General features: G+C 39.5%; 1 protein-coding gene across 3 annotated transcripts in view; it reads left to right on the top strand.

Moving 5' to 3' along the window:
• LOC121868472 (uncharacterized protein DDB_G0284459-like) overlaps positions 1-25,132 on the top strand; it is a 96,169-nt gene that overhangs the window by 64,830 nt on the left and 6,207 nt on the right. For all 3 annotated transcript variants that reach the window (XM_042369134.1, XM_042369131.1, XM_042369133.1), the window contains exons 2-9: positions 10,075-10,242; positions 10,594-10,864; positions 12,867-13,429; positions 14,789-15,628; positions 20,707-20,876; positions 21,247-21,411; positions 23,199-23,270; positions 24,300-24,466. In XM_042369134.1, coding sequence (XP_042225068.1) covers positions 10,201-10,242; positions 10,594-10,864; positions 12,867-13,429; positions 14,789-15,628; positions 20,707-20,876; positions 21,247-21,411; positions 23,199-23,270; positions 24,300-24,466 — 2,290 coding nt within the window. In that variant the 5' untranslated portion in view covers positions 10,075-10,200. The remainder of the gene's footprint in view (positions 1-10,074; positions 10,243-10,593; positions 10,865-12,866; positions 13,430-14,788; positions 15,629-20,706; positions 20,877-21,246; positions 21,412-23,198; positions 23,271-24,299; positions 24,467-25,132) is intronic.

Genomic DNA, 25,132 nt, shown 5'->3' with positions numbered 1-25,132 from the left:
TTCAGTATAGGTACTCCTGAATGTGCTGCTTAAGGATCTGTTAACCAAAATTTGATATCTTGATTATAACTTGTTGAAATGGCTTTTAGAAAATGTTCAAATTATTTTTAGAATATTTTAATTACTTTTGCAATGCTAATTAATAATAATAATAATAATAATAATAATAATAATAATAATTAACGGTTTATTGAAAGAGCTTGGCAGCCAGAAGGCTGAAAATATACAGTTACATATTTGGGGAATGGGTTACGAATTACAAATAATATACAAGTAACATGAGTGACACAAATAAGACATATAATAACTAGATGGGGAAAAGCTCAAACTATAGGGCATTTCAACATAGTGACAGTGCAAGGAGTAGTGTTTACTGGGAGTGAATACACTGGTTTATTACAAGTTATTGATAATTTTTACAATGGTTGGGACTGGGCTGTTCTTATAGCGACCAGTTCGTGCTCGTATGGGCTGGATGCGGTTGTGGTGTCGAACAGCAGTATTTATGTGTGTGTGTTTATGTGTACGTGTTTATGTGTGCGTGTTTATGTGTGCGTGTTTGTGTCTTAAGCTCTGGTATTCGGCCTTCAGTAATGATAACAACCATTTAGGTGTATATAACTATACTCAACGATGTTACGTAACCCACAGAGAAGAGAAAAACCAACCCTATGGTATATATGAATTAGACTAAATTTCCTTTAATTTCTGGAAATATATATTTTTCTTATAACTTCACAATTTAATAACATTTATATTTATATATTTATATTTGTCGTTAAATCCCAATTCATATGTACGTATTTTTATGGAGTGCGTTACTTATTACACCCTGTAGTAATGGGAGGTTGATGGAGTGCGTTACTTATTGAACACCCTGTAGTAATGGGAGGTTGGTGGGGTGCGTTACTTATTGAACACCCTGTAGTAATGGGAGGTTGATGGAGTGCGTTACTTATTGAACACCCTGTAGTAATGGGAGGTTGGTGGGGTGCGTTACTTATTGAACACCCTGTAGTAATGGGAGGTTGGTGGGGTGCGTTACTTATGAACACCCTGTAGTGGGAGGTTGGTGGGGTGCGTTACTTATGAACACCCTGTAGTTGGGAGGTTGGTGAGGTGCGTTACTTATTGAACACCCTGTAGTAATGGGAGGTTGGTGCGTTCTATTGAACACCCTGTAGTAATGGGAGGTTGGTGGGGTGCGTTACTTATTGAACACCCTGTAGTAATGGGGTTGGTGGGGTGCGTTACTTATTGAACACCCTGTAGTAATGGGAGGTTGGGGTGCGGGTGCGTATTGAACACCCTGTAGTAATGGGAGGTTGGTGGGGTGCGTTACTTATTGAACACCCTGTAGTAATGGGAGGTTGGTGGGGTGCGTTACTTATTGAACACCCTGTAGTAATGGGAGGTTGGTGGGGTGTGTTACTTATTGAACACCCTGTAGTAATGGGAGGTTGGAGTGCGTTACTTATTGAACACCCTGTAGTAATGGTAGGTTGGTGGGGTGCGTTACTGATCTATTTAAAGAGGTCTAGTTTCACTATGGACTCTAGGCAACGTTTGGAAAGGTAATTTATAAATATATTAAATTATTTCATTAATATAACTACCTCATTAAAATCTAACCTAACCTGGTACACTGACTGGTGCGTTATGTGGAGATGTGGCAACTCTGTGGAATCCTTAGTGTGGCAATTATTACGAGGTTCTCAAGGGTCATTCGGGGAGTTTTAATTACGGTGTAAATAAACACAGAGTTGCCACATGTCACAAAACGCACCAGCCACTGTATTAGGTATCACTGCAAGCAACTGTACATAACTAACCTCAGAAATAACTCAGTATTGTGAATGATAGACACAAATACCACACGTGTTGCAAAGTTGGTGCTCTCACGCCTATTGTTGATATTGCAGAGTGTGGCAAGAACATCTACTGTACAGTCAGTCCGTGTGTTAAATACAGTGTCATAGGGGCGTAAAGTGTGATAGGGTGTATGAGTGAACACGGATATATAGCTTTAGTTATTGTGTGTATGTGCAGTAATGGTGATAGTAGTAAGTAGTGAAGTTGTATTAGTAGTTTGAATAATAATAATAATAACTTGTGTGCGTGTAAGATCATGGTCAGAGGGCGCAAGACTGTCTTTATCGACTGAACTCTGGTACGACAAAATACGCCACAACCACATCAGGAATTAGTTTCTTCCTCTTTTTAGTTTCTTTACTGTAAATTGATACTATGTGGTGTTATATAAGACCTATATTTTGCTAAGTCTTTAATTATTGTTGATGAAACTACCGACTGTCTTGGGAATAAGTTTTAGACCACATAAAGACGGCGACCAAAACAGGGTCCATCATCTTATCTCCAATTGCTGTAAAAAAAAATCGCGTACGGGATATATCGATGAAGATCCGGCTAGTTTACGGCTACGGTAAGGATAGCTGGGGGGAGGGGTTATTGCATACATAATTAAGAGGTGGCAGCGGTGTTTAGAGAGCCCAGTGTGTGAGTGTGTCAGGTTGATGAGGTAGCTAAACATTTTACTCTCGCGCTCCTATAACCATCGTTCAGTTTCGACTGATTGTTCTTTCGTTGATATGAAAACTTTTGAGCTAACATTGAATAAAATCTCCATCGTCCGCCTCTCAGAACGTGTTAAAATTTAATCCCGTAAAACTTCCCATACGCCATTTCCTTGCGCCCGTTGTCTTCCACGCGCTTGGACTCTTCTTCCCTTTATCCCCCTTACCCCCTACCTCTCCCCCGCTCGCTCCTCTCTCACCACATCTGTAAGTTGCCTAATTAGAGGTGTGCAGTCATTAATCCACGTTGTTTGTCAAGCGGTGCGTGTACTGATGGTGTTAGTTGTTATGGTAAGTGGTGGTGAAGGTAGTGGCGGAGGCTCAGAGATCACTCACCCTCACTAACCTTGATATTCACCCGCCAAAAATCTTTCCTGTTTCGCCTCTCGCAGCCACAAGCCTAGCCCCGCTGTCCGACAAGTTGAAACCTTCTTTGCCGCCTCTCTCTCTCTCTTTGTTGTGTTGATTTATTAAAATATCTTGTAGGGTGAGTGAAGGGAGGCGAGGTGTGTGGTAGGAGCTGGGAGGAGTGCGTGTGTAGTGTGACGAGTGATATGATGGCGGTGGTGGGAGGGTTGCGTGTACCAGCCACCTGCCTCTCAGTACACTTGCACTCGCTTCCTACCTCACACACACCCTTCCTTCAGGTTGTATGCACGTGTGTCTGTGTGTATATAGGGTATGGTGGGTTGTAGGAGAGAAGAGGGATTGCGGTAGTACAAGTGTGACGGTCAGTATGATAGATGAAGTGGGACGTGAAACCCTTACACACACACACACACACACATTGTTGCAGGGCGCTGTGAAACACATCCCCGCCTCCCGCCTCCCCTAACCCGCCACGATCTGGCCAGAAAACGGGAATTATCACCTCGTGTATTTCTATAAATTTGTCATAAATATTCCCTCGTTCGTGTTACTTATGCCTTCTTAGGTATCGAAAATGTAGCTTCACAGATACATTGCATTAGGAGATTTACTCTATGCACAGTGGTTGTATTGTGATTGTAATTTTCCCTCTAAGATTGTAGGGGTAAACGGCCTGAAAGCGGCGCGTTGTTTGCCCGGCGGAGTTATAAGATTGGACAATAACATAACTAAAAGAACTTGGTATAACAAAATAGGTCATGTTTTCTTATTGTGAAGAAGAATTTTTTTTTATTCGCGTCCTCTTTCACGATTGATTGTCTTTGTTTTCATCTTCATCGGATGAGACTTGTTATAATCAACAGTGTTATGGGTGTGTGTAATGAACCGTTGACCACTGACGGATCCAGGATTTCGTCAGCGTGGACACCCCCAGGTCCGGCAGTCAGTAGGGTGATTAGTTATGGAAACTAAGGTGAATAATATTAAAAAAAACTCGTTTTCTTATGTTCCGTATCCACCGCTGCAGTTGACCTTTATGTGGCGGTGGTTGAGCAACCCCACTTGTCTGTGTCGGCCATAACCAAACAAAAATCCATATTAAATCAGTCTTACCTCCATTAAAACCGCGTTTGAATTAACCGTTCTTGCTCACATTCGACCATATCTCCACCAGACCACTTCCTAACACATCTGACCCCTCTGTCGTAAACTTTTCCTCTCACACAACCAGTCTTGTCCCTCGCCAAAGTTGAGCTTAAGTAATCTAATGTAGCCATGTGTTAATCACCTAACACAACCCAACTTAACGTAACCTTTAGTTATCTCAAATTTGGGACAATATTTAGAGGTTAATTATTGTTATTCATAATAAAATATTAATTCACAGGGTTGGCTTTTCATTGTTTTTCCTCGGTGACATAAGGTATATAATTTATATAAAAAAGGCAAACCCAGGGTTTAAAGTTTAACCATCTGCCTTGTAAACAATTGTCTTTAAAGGATTAAGGGGCCCATTGAAGATTTTTCTTTTAAGACTCCTAAGTTTTCAGGATCGATATAATCAACAGTTTGATCAGATTCTAAGTCATCCGTTTGAACATAAAAAATACTGAATGTCAGAAAATTTGAATCATGCGTCTTTTGTAACATGAAATTATGTTTTTAAGTTTTAAGTTGATGTAGGTTAAATCAAGTTTATATACAGTACAGTATTGTCGCACATTTTCAAAGGTAATTTTATTGCTTCATGGATGTTTTTTATTGGCGATGGGAAGGTATAGTGTAGTGTGGTTTAGGGGTCACGTGTTAAGTCCTTGTACTTGAGGGGTATGTGGGTGTGAGGCAGGGCTTGTGGGCATATGGACTTAATTTTTGGCACGGGTTAGTTTAGTTTAACAAATTTATTGACAAATCCTGGAGTACAGTACGGGGACGACTTTTGGGTGTCTTGTTGAGCGTATGGTGGGAAGGGCGCGAGGGAGAGAGTATGAGACAGGAGTGGTAGTACTAGTCTAGCCGCTGTAAGGTGTAGCGACTGCCAGGTGCTGTAACGGCGTCCCCTCCTCCCCCCTCTCCTTCCTTCGGACTGTACAACCCCTTCCTCCCTCCTACCCCACCCGCGCAATACTCCTCCCTCACTCACCTCTTCTGCTACTCACAATGTGGTGGTGGTTCGTGGTCATTGCTTTTCGACAAGTGTGGGGTAATGATGATGACAGTACTGTAGCGTGGTTGCTTTTAGTGGTGAAGAAGTTAAGTGGTGATGATTACAGGGATGGGATAATGCGTGGGTGGTTGAAACAGTACAGTAAATAGTATGTGTGCGGTTGGGCATAGCGTAAAGTAGTGGTGAGGATATAATGGTTGCTTAAGCGTGAGGGGAAGGGTAGTATGGTGTGGTAGGATGGGTGGTGTGGTGGAGGGGGTGCTAGAGGGCCTGCCGTCCCGTTAGTGACCGCGTTCCACACCGCCACCTCCCCCCTTCCACCACCACCACCACCGGCTGCGCTCCTTACTACACTACCCGGCCGCCACGATTCCTCCTGCCTGCCGTTGCTCTTGGCCCTGCCGTTTTTTGCCACGACTACTATTATTGCTGTCGGTGCTTGTTGCTAATGCTGCCTTACCTCTTAATACTCATGCTTCTGACGCTCTTGTTGCTACTGCTCTTTGCTGCTATTTTTACAGCTGCTCTAGTTTTGTTGCTGCCTTGGGGCTAATGCTGCCGGCGTGCGCTGTGAATGCTGATGCCTCCGCTGTTACCGTACTGTTTCTACAGTATATTTACTATTATTACTGCCGTGTCGGTGCTTGTGATTTTAAAGTCAGTTGGAGATTTGGAGGAACAAGTTTGAAAGTTTATGGTAACGCATTTAGTGGAGAATATGTCGCACGGACGGCAGAAGGTTATCTCTTAGTTGACGTAAAAATAGAAATTTACGCGCCTCTATGTGGGCGTCGGAATGAAGACTCGTAGCTGAGTGGTAAAGCATTCACCTCGAAATTAAAAGGCACCGGGTTTGATTCCCGGCAAGGACTGAGAAGTTTATCTCCATGTATCCCAGCATTGTACTCTCAACACTTGTTATCATCTTACTTTGCACTCCCTCGAGAGACGTAGAGCGAGGGGCGACCTGATAGAGGTGTATAGGTGGAAGGCAGGGCTAAACAAAGGGGACATTACAAAGGTACTCAAACTATCCAACCAGGAGCGAACTCGTAACAATGGTTTTAAATTAGACAAATTTAGATTTAGGCGTGAAATAGGTAAACACTGGTTTGGAAACAGAGTAGTGGATGAATGGAACCAGTTACCAAATATCATCATTAACTCGAATACGCTGAATAGCTTCAAACATAGGTTGGATGCTTATATGAGCAATAGGGGTTGGGTGTAAACGGGACTGCCCAGTATGGGCCAACAGGCCCGCTGCAGTTTCCTCCATTCTTATGTTCTTATGAGAACATATGTAATCACGGTACATTGTCGGGTGTGCTAGATTTGGATGGAATACTCTTTTAACGGACTGGCATCTCCTCAAGTGGATGTACGTGTAAAGAGGAAATATTATATAACACTGGAAAATGGTCTTAGGGAAAAAACACGACATTTATGAAAGTAAAGGTGTTTTTATATCAAGGGTTATTGAACGAGATCACGCGTAGAATTTTTTTTAAGTAACCACAAGCATTATCTTGAAGACAGAATTAGTAACTTTTGGGTAAGAACATATATAAAATAGGTCATCAGGCCTGGGAATTTTTGGTCGAGTGGTAATGTACTTGTTCACTAGAGCGAGTTTCCGGATATCAAAGATGGAATGTGATGAAATCATGTTTGTATAATATTAAACGCATATTTTTTATTAAAGAGTTATATTGATTTCTAGTTACATTGTTGATTTATTTTAATAAGAACTGATAATAGGTTAGAAGGATGTGAGAGGTCGTGATGAAGAAAGTTTTACATTGTTGGGAATGTTTAAACCAGCAGCAATATTCCCTTCAACTCGCTTGTTCTTAACTCTGCCGCACTGTTATTTATTTAGGTTTTATTTAAATACTGTTATTTGTTTATTTTGAACTTTGTATGAACCTTAAACGTTTCCCTTTAAAGTTGGCACCTTCAGTAGATGACTTTTGGCGGGTTTAGTTTTTTAGTTTAGCAAATTTATTGACAAAGCTTGGTAGGTAGAAAGTGGATCCAGGCTGCCGCTTCTTCCCGTAAACTGCCATAAGATATACATTTTTCATAAAGAACTGTCATAAGAAAGGTTTCCTCTATTGAACAGCTTGATAAGGTCTTTCTGGGTTGAAATGATACTTGTTATGGAATTTTCCTGTCATGAATATCAGTCTAGTTTTATCAGCGTTTTCCAAATTGTATTTACTGCAATATTAATTTGGGTGTCCACGTTGTCTTGCTGTTTCTTTCTGATCTAAACATTAACATGGAGGATTGATGATGATATTAGTTGTTTGTTGTTTATTAGTTCACGCTGGAACAAAGGCTTAACTTAAATATAATTGTATCCAGAGGTCTCAAGCCATACTCTCGACCCAACCCAACACAACACTATGTTCATTTTCATCTGTGGGCATAATAAATAAATGTTATTTTTCGTTTGTGAACATAATAAATAAAATTAGAATGACTACTATCACCATTAGCCCAAACATTCTAGTTGTTGGTTAATAAAGTGAAACAAAAACAGGAGTAAAAGAACATAGTGAACGCTGGTCAGGCTATACAGTATTAGTCCCTCCTAGCCTAGTGTCCGTTTATTTTTAGTACATTAATGTTATTTGTTCTCTCGTGTTCTCGGCGTTGTTGTTTAAGTACTTCAGTTGCCTGGGTTATTAAGCTCCGGGCACTGTACTGTATGTGTCGATTTTAACATCAGACCACTTGAAAGATTTCGAGGCAGCACAAACCCACGACATTCATACCGTTGGTGGGGGAAAGTTATGAGAAACTCAGTGTTAATATGTAATGTCATTTTACGTACTTTTTGTGGACTTTAAACTAATTCATTACATCATGTTCGGGACTATTTATTTATTTATTTTGTAACTGCGTGCTTGGTAAAACGGGACAGGAGGCACAACAGAATAAAATACAATACTATTAATATATTGACAGTGTGTCCATAAAATACCTTATTTACCTACTGGCCACCCAAACTAGAGGTGGCCATGCCGGGGCAAGGGGGGCCAGAGATCTGTGTACTGTAGGATCCCTCCATTGTTCTTAACCACTTTGTCAAGGGCTATTTAGAAGTACAGAAATGTCCAGTACTGTTCGTGATTCCACAGCTTGGGCTGGTAGACCGTTCCATAGGTCTTCCCCTCTGTGTGAAGAAGCATTACCGTATATTTGTTATGCATGATAATTTGGCGAGCTTGTAGTTATGCTCCCAGGTGTGTTGGTGGTGCGTGACATGACCTCACAATAAATGTCCCGGGTTCACGTTTTCCGTCACTGTCAGGATTTTGAATGTTTCAATGAGATCTGCTCTATTGTACAGCAGATGAATGGCTCCATTACCCTCACCAATAGAACAATGTCCCTGACGTTTAATAACCAGGAAATATAGCAAGTAGAAATATTTGTAACATGGTAAAGAGTTAACGGGACCCATACTTATTGTTTGGCCTGTGTGTTAGCTTATAAATATCCTCCTAGCACCAAGACACTGTTGCCTACCTTGAGAGACGGTGATGATGGTGCTGAATTTCCATCTTGTCTGTTACATGATGATATAATGGACCGAGTGGCTGTGACTTGTATGAATGAGAAGTGACCTTGGTGTGCTCTTTGTGTTACTTGGAGATTGGGGGAGGTGTTGTGTGGGACGCGCATGTGTGTGCTCTGTGGTACAAGCGTCTGCGTATCTTTGTGTGTAATAACAAAATAATAAGTAATTAAGGAGTTATTGTAAAGGTTCAGCAGTCAAAAGGCTGAAAATATACATAGGAGAGAAATGACTTATTACATACAAAGACATGGGGTAGGTGGGTCGTTTAACAAAAGCTTTCGTTACTAAAAGGAGAAGGAACATGAATTGAACATACAAATTATAGTTTACAGTTGATGGCCCGGGTTGGTCTCTTGCCCTACTGTGTGTGTGTGTGTGTGTGTGTGTGTGTGTGTATGTATAGGACTGATGTGTGTGGGGACATAGCGATGGAATAAATTTTATGGATGTGACATGTGTGTGTGAGCAAGTGTTGTTGAGGGGTGCGTGGTAGGTGACGAGGCAGGTAGAGGGGGTTCAAGGCCAACCGGTAGTAGCAGGTGTTAGGAGATACTTAAGTAACATGTGTACTGGTGTGTTAGTGTGCTATTGTGCACTACCTCGTCACCCAGTCTTACAATTACTGCCTCTACACTATATCTGTCATGTACCCAGTACCCGTAATTCTGACATTTTCTTGAATGGTATTGAATTGTTCAGGTATTGGGGCAAATGAAGTCAACCTTAATAAATATATAGTACACTAAACCCTCATTAAGTTAATTCATTCCAGACCTATGCCAACATTAGTATTTAAGGTAATTTGTAGATTTTATGCGTAATACTGTAGAACTCTTATAGAAAATCAACCCCGACTCCCACACTCCCTGTCGGGGGATCCATGGGTGACGCTTCTTTCACTGTACCTTCTGAGTTATTAGTAAAACTGTGTTGTGGTGTATGTTACCAAGTTCAGTGTGTTACTGGCATATAAGTGATCACACACACACACACAGAGTGAAATGAGTGACAGGTGCTCTAATTAAGGCATCACATTGTTATGCTGTACTGTACAGTATATTGGGATCATGTGGGAGAACAGTATTTGGTGTGTCATGTATCAGAAGCCTCTTACGAGTCTTGCTATTTTATGTTAGTGTTCATACAGATCGTGGATTTTAAACTTTTGATGGTATTTTAAGGTGGGAAAGTTATTATTCTGTTGTTTGGCAGATTCCTGTAAAATTAGTATGGGGAAGTACTGTGTGAGAGAGATTGTGCTTTCTTGTTTTGTTCTCAGAAGAGTTGGGGAAGTTGTGAGGGTGACGTGAATATGAAAAACTAATGGTGTGATTTTTTTGTGTGTGTTGCAGGAGAGTCGTGCAGGCGGTGAGAGTGAGGGCGAGGGCGAGGGGGATCTTGATGATGTGGTCGCACCACCCCTGGAAGATGCCCCCCCTCAGCAGGACGATGCTCCTCCACACCCAGCTCGTCGCCCCATGAATGCCTTTCTTATCTTCTGCAAAAGACATCGAGCTCAGGTGAGTTAAGCGGCTCATGCAGGTTGTATATCTGTGGATTAATGTTTTGGTATTTTGTTGTTGGGTTTCTTATTTTGGAACTGTAATTATATAGGACATTACTGTATCATGGTAGCTTTGTCATATAACCTACATCAGTTCAAGTCATCCTGCTTCAATTATTTTGAGTCTTTGGTAAAGGGATGTCATGGAGAATAGATATGATAATGATCTCTTCTTACATTTAATATTGGTAAAAAAAAGTTCACAGTTATATAGAGCAGTACTATAGTTTTCAAGTAATAGTACTGTATACTATACTGTGCTATACTGGGTTGAGTATCGTTTACTGATACACATTCAAATTTTCAGGTACGAGAAAAATACCCTCACTTGGAGAACCGTCAGGTGACAAAGATTTTGGGAGAGTGGTGGGCGGACCTTCCAGCGCACCAGAAGACATCCTATACTGAGTTAGCACGGCAGTACAAAGAGGCCTTCCTGCGTGCCAACCCTGACTTCAAGTGGTACAAGATCCCTGCACAGCCCCCTCGGCCACCACCAGCAAGACCTTCCAACCAGAAGGTCCCCAGGTGTAACCCTCTTCCCACAGATGGTGCCATCACTTTTGGAAAACTTGCTGGTAACATTTATTCATCTTCTGTTCATTTGGTATTTTTATATGAGTTTGTCTTAATGAATTACAAGAGCATTGAAATGTACTGTTAAAGATCATCTTGGAAGGTTCATAGGTGATTGGTAATTCATCACATAAAACTGATTGCAGTTATCTAGTTATTCATGTGTAGTTTGGACGAGTATTGTACATACATCTGGTAAATTTGCTGATGGTGAGATAAGTACTGTACTGTACAGTATAGGTGAGGTAATCAAAGTTAGTAGCTCTGGAAATAGGCATTATACAGCACTGTACTGTACTGTAGCTGTGTCCAATGAGGAGTACAGTACCGTGGACATTTATTCTCTGTTTTATTTATCTGAAACCTGTCACCCTTTTCCTGCTTGTGTCTGTATCTCTGTCATTCACTGTTCAGATGCCTGGTGTGCACACACACACACCCCCCGATAGATATAAGAATAGCACCGTCCCATCTATTGTTAAAATAATAAACAACTCCTGATTTATGTACTGTACAGCCCTGTAAATGTATTCAATGCATATTATATCATTATGTCTAAATCAAATGTAAGTCTGTATATTTTCAGCCACCGGCTGCAACTCTATTAATAAACCGTTTATTATTATTATTACACATACACACACACACACACACACACACACACAGTACCCCTGTTCCTGTCTCCCAAAGGCTCCCATTTTCAAACCCTCATCATTATTCTCCAGTTACTTAACCCTTTAACCCTTTCATACACACTGTTGTCATTCTATTTTCTATCATCCCTTCCTCTGTGTCTTATCTCCTCTTCCTCTCCCCTTCTTATATCTTTATCTACATTGTTTTCTATTCCTCATTTATTATTCTCACTCTATGCCCAAATTTCATAGAACCAGTTTCAGGTCCTTGCATTCTTTGTTTGAAGCATTGTGAGTCTTCATGGTAGGGAAAGTAGAGCTTCATGATAAGGAAGAATTAAGCTTCAAATGATAAGGAAAAGAGGAACGAAAAATTATATGATATTGGAGTATATTCAGTAGTGAAAAATATTGATAAACGTGCTTGAGAGTTTCTTATATTGTTTAGGTTTTAGAACTGTGAATGTTGTATGAGGGAAAAAATTGAGAGAGAGAATGGGAAGGGGGAACTTCATAATAAAACTGATAATTTCTGTACAAGACAATAATTGAATTTAGCACCAATAGTTTGTCATCTTTAAACCAGCCTAGTGTTGGTGGTTTGTTGTATTACTGTACCAGGTAGTCCATTTTATTGGGTCAAACTACTCCTTTGTGTTTCCGGCAGCATTCATAATATTATCAGTGTACAGTATACCTTATCATCTCCAGCATCATCTGTTAAAGTTAAGCTAGTAGAAATATTGCAATGACTAGATGCATGGGAGACTGCAACCAATCTCATGCATGAATATGGAGTTAAAATTATTATCTATGATTTGAAGGCCAATAAGAAGTGGATATGTATTGAAGCTTTACATTGACATTTATTCAGACACAATTGAAGAATAGAAAAAGTTTAGAAAGTTTAAATTACCAGAGTTATGGATTACATCAGATTTGTCAAATTCTCTAACATTGCCAGCATGTTGATGGTAGACATAACCATCTTATTTTAAAAACCACTATTGCAGTCATGATCTTGAAAATTATGATTATGTTCAAAATATCATTACAGTACAGTACAGTAAGGTATTCTCCAACAAGCTGATTAAGGACGTGGGGTAAAAAATTGTGATTTTAATAGTTACTTGTCCTAATGACGCTTGTAAATTTTTCAATAATTTTACAACCCTATTTACTGTACAGTGTACTTATTGACCCTATTTTTTGTATCCCGATTTTTGTTTGTTTTTCTGTTATTCTGGATGTACAGTTGGTGTATTGAACATTGGTAAGTCTGCACCAAACAGAGTCTTAAAGAAAAAAGAGATGTGGAACTCACTCATTGTAAACTTCCTTTGTTGTAATTGATTTTAATTCGTTGCAGATGAGGCCCAGATGGGTGGGTTAAGTACCCTCCTGTCAACAGCTTCAAGCAGCAGTGGGAGCAGTAGTATCACTGGAAGCAGTAACAGTATTGGTAGTGGGTCATCCAGCCTTACTACCTTCACCACTGCCTACGCGTCAGCAGGAAACACCTCAGCAGCTCGCTCATCTCCTATTGGTTCCTTGCCGAGTGTGGCTGCACCCAGCACATTTACAAATGCTAATTCTACAAGCATCTCCTCAATGAGTACAAACACAGTTGCTGCCACGAACTTGTCGTCGTGGAGTGGAACGTTGCAGCGTCTCGGCCCGGGACCTGCCTCCACAAACGAAACCAGTACGAACACCATCTGTAACGGCCCCAAACCTAACAGTGCAAACAACACAGCAGTCAGCACCGGGGCGGCTGTCAGTGTGATAACTCCACACGTTGAAAGTGCCACTAGTATGACTCCTCCAAAACCCCCTAAGAAGAGGTACCTGCATGAGAATCTGCACCAAGTACAGCAGGCACACACAGTACCTACGCCAGCACACACTCCACCTGACACCGACAAACAGAAGGCATGTTCATCTTTAATTGAATTCTCACAGGTAGCTAGATAGATACAGTAAACCTGCAGGTAATTCACCAAAGCATTGCTAGTAATTATTGCACCTCAAAATTGTACTATTATTGTCCTATTGATTTTATTACTGCTATTTAAATGTCATTATTATTTAGTATAAATTTTTAAACTTGAGTTTGCTCACAAAATGTTACTGTATCAGCTGTACTGTATTATGCTCAACTTGTATAACTGGCCTTGAGGCTCAGAGTAATCAGTGGCCTCATGGTTAAATCTTTACTGTACTGTATAATAATATACTATACCCCAGGAGGTATTTAACCTCTTGTGTGTAAGAGCCATGCTGGGCTGAGTAAAATTGTTTGGTGTTAGTCAAATAAAATATTAAAAGTGGTGTCCCCTGAGTAAAGAGGTTTATTATAACACAGAAATCTCTCAAGGGAGGTTTAGGGTGACTAACTTACCCTCTCTTGTGACACTTTGATATTGTGTATTATTTCTGTGATTTATTTTAGGAATTTAGTTCTAACATAAGGGGAGCATAACATCAATAGTTATAACTAGGAAGGAGTGGGTACAATACAGGACAGTAATTAAGAAGATAAATATTCTAGCATGACTTATAAAGCACTTCTCAAGATGAATTCGTGAACAGTAATAGAATATGACTTGGTGTGCTCACAAGTGCTCTTACCATTGATGAAAATTTTAGAACAATTTAAAATTTAAGAATGATCCTAAAAGTTCCAGGGTTTTTACCCTGTCTGTTTGGAAAGTAATATGTCTTGGAAATGTAAGTTAACATAATAAACTGCCTTAGGCTTTCAGAAGGTATGAATTTACAATACTAATAATTTTTTTTTTACTCCAGACCTAATTCAGTCTGTTTACATGTTCCTTTGGTGAGAATTTGAGCAAAATTTAAGATTGGACAAAAAGGCAATATTATCTAGGCTATAGCTGTATATGCCCAAGCCAATTTATTTTTATTATTATTATAGTATATACAGTATATTTTTTGGGGGGGAGGGGGTAAAAACCTTATTGTCTTGGATTAGGAAATTTATGTGGTTAACTCCCGCAAGAAATGGGTAAATAAAGTCGGAGGCGAACATACTGATTAATGAATAATGAATAATACAGTACATAGTTAGTATTTAAACATTAGAGTCAGAGATGTAGGTGAGTTTGCATGATGGGTAATGAACAAGTTAAGGAGCGTCATCGGACACTGTACTGCCGGGTTAAAAGGGAACGTACTGGCCACTCGGTGTCATTTTCTAAGTTAAGTTCAATATTATGGTGTACTTTTTTTTAATTATTCTTTATTTATTCATTCAGTTTGTTTTTTCAGAAAAGTCTTGCTGATGTCAGACCAACCTCCCAGTGGCCCCAAAGTCATATAAGGCAAAGGGTTGAGTCTGTCCCCCTACCAGATGCTGAGGCTCTAGATGAACAGCAGAGAAGAGTGACCAATGGTTGTGTTAGCACGAGTTCACCTCTGGGAATTCCCAACATGGCTCCTTCTGAACCAGGTCACCGATTTGAGGTCTCTCACAGTCCTTCACAAGGAACTAATGGCTCTCCTTATCGGCACACCACACCCCCAGGCCAACCCCACTCTCCTCCACCAGAGGATCAGCCTCTTAACCTATCCACAGAGACAACGTTATGCGCCTCACAGCAACAGTTGATTGACAATATTGTAGATAGAATGTGTGGTGCGCCAAACTTAAATAGTGTGAGTAGTGATAATCGCTCGGACGTTCCTCGTTTCTTCCGACCAGAAAACTTAAATAATAATAATAACGAAATAGAAAAGCCCGCCTTTCATAAGGCTATTGATGCACGAATAAATGGAATGTGTGATGTGAGTTTACTTGTTTCAAAAACTATTGATTTTGTGATTGATAGAGCTTATGATGATGAAAAGGAAAAGAAACAGAAACTACTAAGTGAAGATGGCAAAGGACCAGTAAGTGAGACTAAAAGTAATAACACATCAGTGGCAGAACCAAACAAGGGTGAACAAGTGCAGTCTGACCAGCCGAAGGCCGAGTCAAAGGAAACTGTCAGCTCCAGTAGTAATAACTCCAGTAATAGTAACACAAATGGCATTTCCAGTCCAAATACCCGACCAAGAAAGAGAGTTAAGGAAGACAGTTTAGAGGAAAATGATGTCTCTCATAAAAAGGTATTTACATAGTTTTTCTTTTTGTTGTAGCAGTATTATTGTTGGCAGACGGTACTTTTCTTCCTATACGCATTAATCATCTAAGTTCTGTCATGCCATACTGTAAGTTATTGTGATTTGGATGTATCAAATTCCCTTCACAGCTTCATGCATCATCAACTGATCTTTCTCTTTTGCTACACAGAATTTTGCATTAATTCCTCATTCTTTAGGGTAGCTAACGTGTCCACCATCTGGAGTTTATGTTCACCACTTGAGAAATTATTTGTATCAGCCTGCACCCTCTTTGTCATTATTCTTTTACAAAACCAGATGTGCCTCATAAAAGTACCACATCTTCTATTCCAGTTCACTACTTATCATGGGTCGATTTTTGTTTTCATTTCATTCTGTACCTTCTTCACCTAAAGCAATTTAATTACAGTAGGTACAAAACTGTAAGAGATGCTGTATCATTCATCTTTTTTGCCCTTGTTAATTGTAACATATTTGCTTTTACATTTGAATTTGCCTTTATTTTTTTCTCATCCCAAAACCATCACCAGATAGTAAATATAGATGTACTCTATTGTCAGTTTGTGTTGTGTGTCTCTAAGAACATTCTCAACTGTTATTTCTTTCCAGGTCTAAGTGTCTGTCTCATTACTCATTAATTAACTGGATACATTAAAACACATTAGTGATAAACTTCAGTTTTTACCCCTTGAATACTGCCTACATAATGGTTAACACACACACACACACACACACACACACACACACACACACACACACACACACACACACACACACACGAGACTTCCATTTTAAAAGGATGAGCTTTTCTCTCACCAAACAAAGCTGCTGACATAATTCTGTAGCAGTGTAGGTTACAGTATAGGAATCTTTATTGGTATTATTTGATAACAGAATTTGAGTTACATCCAGGAGATTTCCACAAACTTTGTATAAATCAGTGATGGTAAATTCCCACAGACTATTTTCACTACATACATATGTCAGCAGAATTGAGAAAAAATCTTATATCTCAAATAGTTATGATTTCTTGTACAGGTACAATAGTTTCTCACCTAATACACTACAACAGTACAGTATGGTCTTCAGACCGTACAGTATGTACTTGATGATCATATATGGATGAAGGCAGTGTAGGTGTCTCAACACTCAAATTTAATGGTTGTTTGGATCATAGAAAAGTTGTTCACATGGTTCTTGGAAAAAAGTGTTAAAGTCATATTACAAAAAATATACTTTGTGCACTTTTGTCTTTTTCTTTGAGGTAAGAAAGCTTTTATCTTTGTGTAGAGTACAGTACTTCAGTACAGTACAGGACAATACAGTACAGTACAGTACTACTATACAGTACAATGTTATGGGTGTGACCAGTTTAAATGGGTTTTCACCATAATGGCAGCTTCTCTTGAACATTTGTGCTCTGTGATGATTGTATTATTTTGGAGAATCTTACCTCTTTTCTGTTTACCTTCCTACCTTATTTACCTAATGGCCACCCAAACTAGAGATTGCCATGCCAGGGGAAGGAGGCCTGTGTAGGATCCCTCCATTGTTGTTGATAGTCTTGTCTAGGACTATGTTGAAGCCCAGTACTGTTCTTGATTCCAATAGCTTGAGCTCATAGACTCTAGACTGTTCCATATATTTACCAGCCTCTGTGTGAAGAAATACTGTACTTCCTTATGTTCATTCTGCATGACACAGTATCTTGGCAATCTAAGTTGTGTCTCCTCTTGTTGGTGGTGTGTGACATCACAAAAAATTGCCTGGGATCATGTTTTCCATTCTTTGAGTATGACTGTTTATGCTAAGCACAAGATTTTTGAACATCAAGATGCATCTTCTTTTTCTCAGAGCCTTTGAACTGTTCAAACATTGACATCCTCAAGATCTCAGCTGATTTGTGACAATCATCCCTCTAACATGACTTTAAAATGGGACTCTTGGAACTAATGTAATAGTCAAGGCTAAAAGGCCAATTTTTTGTGCAGTAATCCCCCTTCAGAAGGACTGAATGGTTTTCAAAGGTTTGTGACCTCTGTCATAGGAGGGTTATTTACCCTTCTGAGTCAAGAGGTTGTAATGTTGTCTTAGACTGAGTGGATAAATAGTTTAATCCTCAGCACAACTTTCTCATGACAAGTTAGCCATCTTGGTAAACTGTAGATTGTAAAAATCTTGAGCCTCTTGCACACAGTGTAGGGCAGTAAACTGACCTTCCCCCCATCAGTGATTTCTTTGGGGATTTTTTTTTTCATCTCAGTCATACTGTTGAATCATATATTGAAACATGTTTTCGTATATTATATGATCTACTTTCATACAACCCCGTCGAAAGTCGGGGAGGAGCTGTATATGTATTTTTGAACATGCTGATTAAGGAACTGTTGTCCACAGTTTGATATCTGTATAATTACTTGTCCAAATGACATATCAAACATTTTAATTACTTTTCTAACACTAACTACTCACTGCCTATGGTTTTTCAGGTCACTTATTGGGGTTTATGTGTTATTCTGGATGTACAGTACAGTACTTCTCAGAGGGGCTGTTGTAAACTTAACACCTTCTTTCCCCGACCTCTCTCAGTATATCATATACTGTATACTAATTACAGGTACCTTAAAGGGAACTTATTGACCTTAACTCATTAGTCTAAGACTTTCCCATCCAATAAACTTACCACAGATGATAAATAAGTTCTCAGCAACACGGCTTGAACTCTCAGAGGCCTTTCTTAAAGGAACACTTCCTTATCTATGTTGAATGAGGAGCTTGGTCTTCTGCTCCTCAACCCTTGACTGCAAGAGCTCGGTAGTACAGTATTTTACTAGTAGATTCATCCTCTGTCTTCACATATCATAAATTTCTCCTTCCTGTTTTCTATGAATTTGGAATTTTACAGGTCACTTTTATGTAAACCATAATTTATAAATTAAGGATCAAACTATATAATCTCATTTATAGCCAAGGTTAAGAATCCAATAACCTGGTTCCCTCCCCTTATTGGTAGGAATATGTGAGGATCAAAGCTTGGAGTGCATCTAAGGGTGCTAAGGCTCTGAGATGTAATGAACTGACCAGAACAGTTTATCACTGTGAACATGATGCCTAACTGGCTTTTGATATTGGAGTTCAAAGCAGTAATTCATCTCTGACTTGATGAATAAGGAGCTGTTCTGCAATAATTACAGTACCCTGCTGGACACTACCGGGGGATGTTATACAATAGTCTGAAGTATTTCGTAAGTCGCTTGACCACCGAAGGGTCAAGACGTACCAACTCCCTCCCTTGAACCCTCTTCCCCACCAGAATATCAACAAATTCTCGCCAGAAGTTACAATTTCATTTAGGAAAGGAATGGAACTAGTGTTGAACAGAGGTGAACAGTGCATAAGTCAGTGAGAACAACTCAACAGTAACAGCCTCACACAGTAAGGTCCCAGGTACCCAGTGATAACTGCCCGTGAGAGTGGTGAGACCCAACAACAACCAGCGATGTGTTAATCCGTCTACGATAGGAAGACCTGGGACCACACCTCACCCATATAACACCACCTGTGAGGGAATTACTACACCATGTGAGGCCCCTCAAACACCATCTGTGAGGAAATTACTACACCATGTGAGGTCCCTCATAACACCATCTGTGAGGGAATTACTACACCACATCAGGTCCCTCATAACACCATCTGTGAGGGAATTACTGCACCACGTGATGCCCCTCATAACACCATCTGTGAGGGAATTACTACACCACGTGATGCCCCTCATAACACCATCTGTGAGGGAATTACTACACCACGTGAGGTCTCTCATAACACCATCTGTGAGGGAATTACTGCACCACGTAGGGTCTCTCCTAACACCATCTGGGAGGGAGTTACTACACTACATGTTTGCTGTTCAACACCTACATTAATCTGTATGTTCACTGTATGTTCCTTTACCTTTCTCAAATGAAGGTTTTTGTTAAACCACCAATATATGTAATAAGTCATTTATGTCCAATGTATATTTTCAGCCTTTGGGCTGCAGAACTTTTTCAGTAAACCATTAATTATTATTATTATTATTATTATTATTATTATTATTATTATTATTATTATTATTATTATTATTATTATTATAAGCTGTAAGATGGGACATACTGTATAAGCTGTAAGATGGGACATACTGTATAAGCCATAAAATGGTGTTTTAATCTTTAGTACAGGATTATATACCAGTTGAGTACCTCCTCCTGTTTTGTTTGATCTCACAAAAGCTGGCTTTGGTCCCTTAAGAGGAAGTTCCTTTGAAGGATTATCACTTCTAGCTACTGTGCTCTTAACATTTTCTTTCCTTGAATGAAATATAAATCTGACATTATGGCAACCACATGAAGGAAGGGGGGGGGGGGGCAGGTACTGTATGTGAGGCCTCATCAGGAGGTACATGCGATGCATTTTGGGGAACCAAAAGTATATTGGGCGTATACAGAATATGCCACATGTATGTCTTTTACACATAGTTTATTAAAGAAATGAAAATGACATCTCACACGGAGAGCAGGGAGTACATCAGCCAAAAAAGGTTCCAAACCATTGGGTCAGTTATTTAGTGGTTGGGCAGTTGACTTAAAGATAATAGGTGTGGTGTTTGACAGTGTTTCCACATCTTTGGTGGGATGTGTGATCTAAATTACTGCAAACTTTGGTTTTTTTTTAATAAATAAATACAACCAGGCTGTTGCCTCTCATGGGTATTTAACATTGAGTAACTTCTCAAAAAGTTCTCTTGTTATTTAGCGTTGCTTCATGATTTTGATAAACACTTTACAGTTAAGAAATTTGGCTTCCTCTTTGACAGAATACTTTTATTTCATTATTTAAGACTGTTCTTAAACCTTTCTTTCTGACTGATGTCTCAATTATTGTCAAGTGTAGAAGGTCTACAGTACAAAGGGAACCATTCCATCACTTACCAATGATTGTATCCATGACTGTTTTGCCATTGGTGTATTTCATCTCTTCAGTTCTATCAAGCTCAGGAAATAGATTGACCCTTTCTTAATTTTCAGAGACGCGACGTCTCAGGTGGACGCACCAGTCGGGGAAATTCTAGAAATGGGGTAGGGGTAGCAGGGGGCCGGTCAAGAGCCCCACGAGCCTGTAAGGGCAAGATCTATGAAGAACTCATCTCTGAAGGTGTCTTACCAGCCCCTCGCAGATCTCGGACAAGAAATAGCCGGTATGTATTGATTCAGTGCACAATGCAGTATAAGATTTATAGTTACCGGTATGTATTTGTATTAATTTTGAGGTTTTAATGATCTTTGAGTTCAGTTTCTTTGTTATGTGATTGCCATAATCAGTGTTAAGTAGAACCAGTCAGACACTGATGAGGTATACAGCTTATGATGTGTATGTATAGTCTGCAGCCATGCATAGCTGCAACATTGAAAGTCCAGTTAGTAAGTCTTGTTAGTGATGCGGGAGTAAGGATCCCACTTGAGGTTATAGTGTGCTCTTTGGTGTGGATATTGTGTCAGAAGCTGCTTCCAGATCTTCATCTATAAGAATTACTGATAAATAATTCAATATTGATGTATATTTGGCAGGTGGGAGGAAGCAGAGTCAAGCACCACCCAGGAGCAGGAAGATGAGGAGGACCCACAACACCATCACCAACAACAACATAATCAGGAAGAAGAGGAGGAAAATGAGGAGGAACATATAGAAGAGGAGGATGCTGCTCACTCTAAACCTCCAGAGGAAGAAAATGGGTAAATCCAGATCATTTTGAGAGAAAAAAAAAAGATAAGGGCAGATTTTACAAGTGGCTGACCTCCCCTCAAGTGCCAGAAGGAACAAAGTACCATAGATAATACCTCAAGGGATAAGATATTGTTAAAGATAATCAGTATACTGTATATTATCCTCCAAAAGTTAATATTTAATTACTCAGTAAATAACGTGGATATAAATGGTGTCTTCACTGGTATAGAGTATTGTAATTACTGTATATAGCGTTGAGATGTTGTTTTGTGCCACTTCATGTAAAGTTTTCTCTCACTAAAACCTGAATGGATTTGGGCATGTTTTACGGTGACATAAGTAGGGAAATTTGTTTGTACATAAATGGTGTATCTTCTAACTGTACTGTAATATTGTTCTGGTATGTTTTATCTAGAAGTCCATTAACAGGGTCTTTGCTGGTTCCCACTGAATTTTCTAACACTCTTGGGGTTTTCATATGCAAATTTACGTATGAAGTAAAAAATTTAAATAAATTAATTTTGTTTGCGTATGAACGCTAGACACGCAAGACGCACATTTGGCAATGTCAGCGCTATCTGACAACTATGTAGACTGCACTCCAAGGTCACCACATTAGTCTCCATTTTGTATTTAACCTCTGCACCCCGGGCTATGGTGCCGCTGGCCATATCCTCCACGCGGGGTAAATTGAGAAAAATAATTTTTTACAAAAATAATTTTTAAATTTTTTAAATGATATAACAATAAAAAGAAGTAAGAAAAACTATATATTGACCCTCTAGAAACTTCCCTGGGGCAGCAGTGGTGAGGGAGATAAAGGGGCAGTGTTGTTTTGACTGAGCGCTCATGGTCACTACACACTTAACAGCCATTTTCTGTTTGCCTTTGTGTCTGGGCTGAGTAATGCACATATTTACTGATCATAAGACTATTTCTAATAAATAATTAATTTAGAATATTTTATTTGCATTATTTTTTCATAAAAAGCGCTTGGAAACACACTTGCAGTCGGTTGCCAGGCTGTCTTTGTGTTTGGCAGAGCAAGTAATGCATAAAGTAATAATAATTCCACAAATACATCCATTTATAACATAATCATAGCATTATTTTCCAGTAATACTATACTACAATGCAACTACACTACTTTTAGCCATACTGTATTACTTTGATACAACATGATAAAATGGACAAATGATTAAAATGAAACAAACAAAAGTAGGTACAGTACTTACATTCATTAAGCTTCCCTGTGGCCGAGCGTGACAGACAAATAGTCACACTGGAACCCGCGCTGGGTATTCAAACAATGCCGTGAAAAGGCACACGTTCTGGAACGTCAACCGGGACGTAGCGGTTAAAGGAACCAGGTTATAACATTGACCCACAATTCCCACACATTTAAATCTTTCGGCTTGTGCTGATTTCTTGTGCATCACTGTGATTTAATTTATTCATAACAGTGTTTTGAGAGTTTTGAACCGTGTGTCATGTTGCCGGCGAGGGTGGAGGGGTGGGAAAACATAAAAACTCCAAGAAAATTGCACCACGTGGTGATAGTGTGGTATCTGGTCGTGCTTATCAGAATACAAAACTTACACATTACCGAGCTAAATATTAATTTTTACATAACTTTTTGTCTATAACTATTTTTTCCTAAATATGTATGCTTTATAATAGAATAAGGTTCATATTGCAATCACATGAAATAACGAAGATACAAAGTGATGTACAAAGTGATGAATATGAAATACTTTTTACATACTCATGACAAAAACATTCACAACTTGCACAGGGAATCAGGAAGTCGGCGACAAGAGGATGCAGGAAGGAAGGGACGACGGCAGTTGCGTCGGCTCCACCCAGAGTAAGTGTATTTATGGCAACTCTTAACATTTACTCAGAAGATATGAATAAGGAAGCTTGAAGAAAATTAAAACAAAATATGCAGTCTTTCTTATATACTTATCATTCTATGACCTATTTGGTCACTTAACCCAAACTTTTCTTCGCTTAAAAGATGTAGTTTGGTGCATAAAACCTGATAATAGCATTAATTTCGGCTGTACTCGCCATCTTGAAGCTCCCGGGTCAGGAGGTGTAGAGTGTGGTGTAACTTACTGTGTTGTCACATCGGGTCATGTTTTCTACTCCTGGACTTATATCACTTTTATCACTTATATATGTCTGCTTTATTCATAACAGTGATAAGTGTATCAGATACAAGTTTATTGCTTCACACTACCATTGTTTAGATTATGAACTGGCAACAACAAGTCTCAATACTGACACACACACGACCTTGCAAATATGAATATCTTTGTTTTTCACCAAAGTTTCTTGCTTCTACAATAATATATAAGTCTTTACATATTTACAATTTTTTTTTTCTGTTTAGTAGTTTATGATGGTATGATATCGCTCAAAGCCGGGCATCAAGCACAGTAGAACAATCACACTCGCTGCAGCAATACCTAGTGTCCTTGTACACTTTAACATTGTGTTCTTGTATATATAACAAGGTCTCTGGGCATATATCTTAACATGTGCTGAAGGCAACAAATTTGGGAGGTGGTGAGGAGAGAGCAGCTGGGTGTAGTGGTGGATGGGTCAGTAAACAAAGTCCTGCTGTTCCCCTAATGGCCGTCTTGCTTTACTCTCTGTCTCCCTATCACACCTTGCCTAACAGCATCATCTGACTCAGAAGGGCATTTTGGAGGGGGACAGAGGTTGCTTAAACAGGCTGATGTGTCTTGAGATGTTGTCATTTGTTATATTCTACATGCACTACATGAATCCTTCTGGGCCATTTCAAACCAAGTACGGGTTGAAGAATTTAGTATTTTCAATTTATAAAATGTTCTTACTACAGTTAAAGAGTGATTTATTTCAACAGTGACTTCAATTTAGAAGCCAGGATTGAGGCCCTTCCATCTCTGAGTTTAGATGAGTTCACTCGGCGTAAGAAAGAGAGGAAACGTACGTCATCAGCATCTTCATCCACACATGCCACTAACCACTCTGGGACAAACACCAACTCCTTCCCAACTCCACCAACCACACGTGAGTTTCATGCTATTACTTTTACCGCCTCTGCTTTTGGGGAGTGCGGCAATAGAGTGGATACAGCACTTGCCTCCAGCCCAAGGGGTTGATGGTTCAGTCATGGGGTGTTACCATGTATTGTGGCACCTGAGGTCATACAAAGGTACTGTATTCTTTTTACAAGGGATCGGAATTTTAAAATTTAAGTAAATAGTGTTAATTCATCCTTGCAGTGTTGTAAACGGGTTCATCAATATAAGAAAAATACCAAAAGGATGTACTGTACTTACATTCAACTTTCATTGTAGCATGGTTGGAGAGTTGTCTGGAGTGTTGATGAGCAGGTTGGAGTGATAAAAGGTGTCTTGTTTGAGGCTACTGCACACAGCGAGTGGGAAGAGATTTCGACACAATTGCAGCACACATTTCTTACCTGAAGGCACTTTTATATCATATTCCTATCTTATAGCTACTACAAAACACAAAGTATTTATATTTTCCTCAAAAGAACTATAAAATACTGAACAGAGGTTGAAGGATGTGCATCCATCATGATATTTGGCGGGTAACTGACCACGAGGCACGAGTCTTGAGACAAATACTACGTGTGAGTTGAGTTGCCAATTAAACAGATATTCAATACAAAGTATTTTGTCCCTCCTGGATGTTAAAAATATTCCGCGA

Source organism: Homarus americanus, unplaced genomic scaffold (assembly GCF_018991925.1).
Source record: "Homarus americanus isolate GMGI-L3 unplaced genomic scaffold, GMGI_Hamer_2.0 scaffold7585, whole genome shotgun sequence".
Taxonomy (NCBI): domain Eukaryota; kingdom Metazoa; phylum Arthropoda; class Malacostraca; order Decapoda; family Nephropidae; genus Homarus; species Homarus americanus.
Note: the sequence above shows the minus strand (reverse complement) of the source record. Positions and strands in the feature narration are given on the sequence as shown.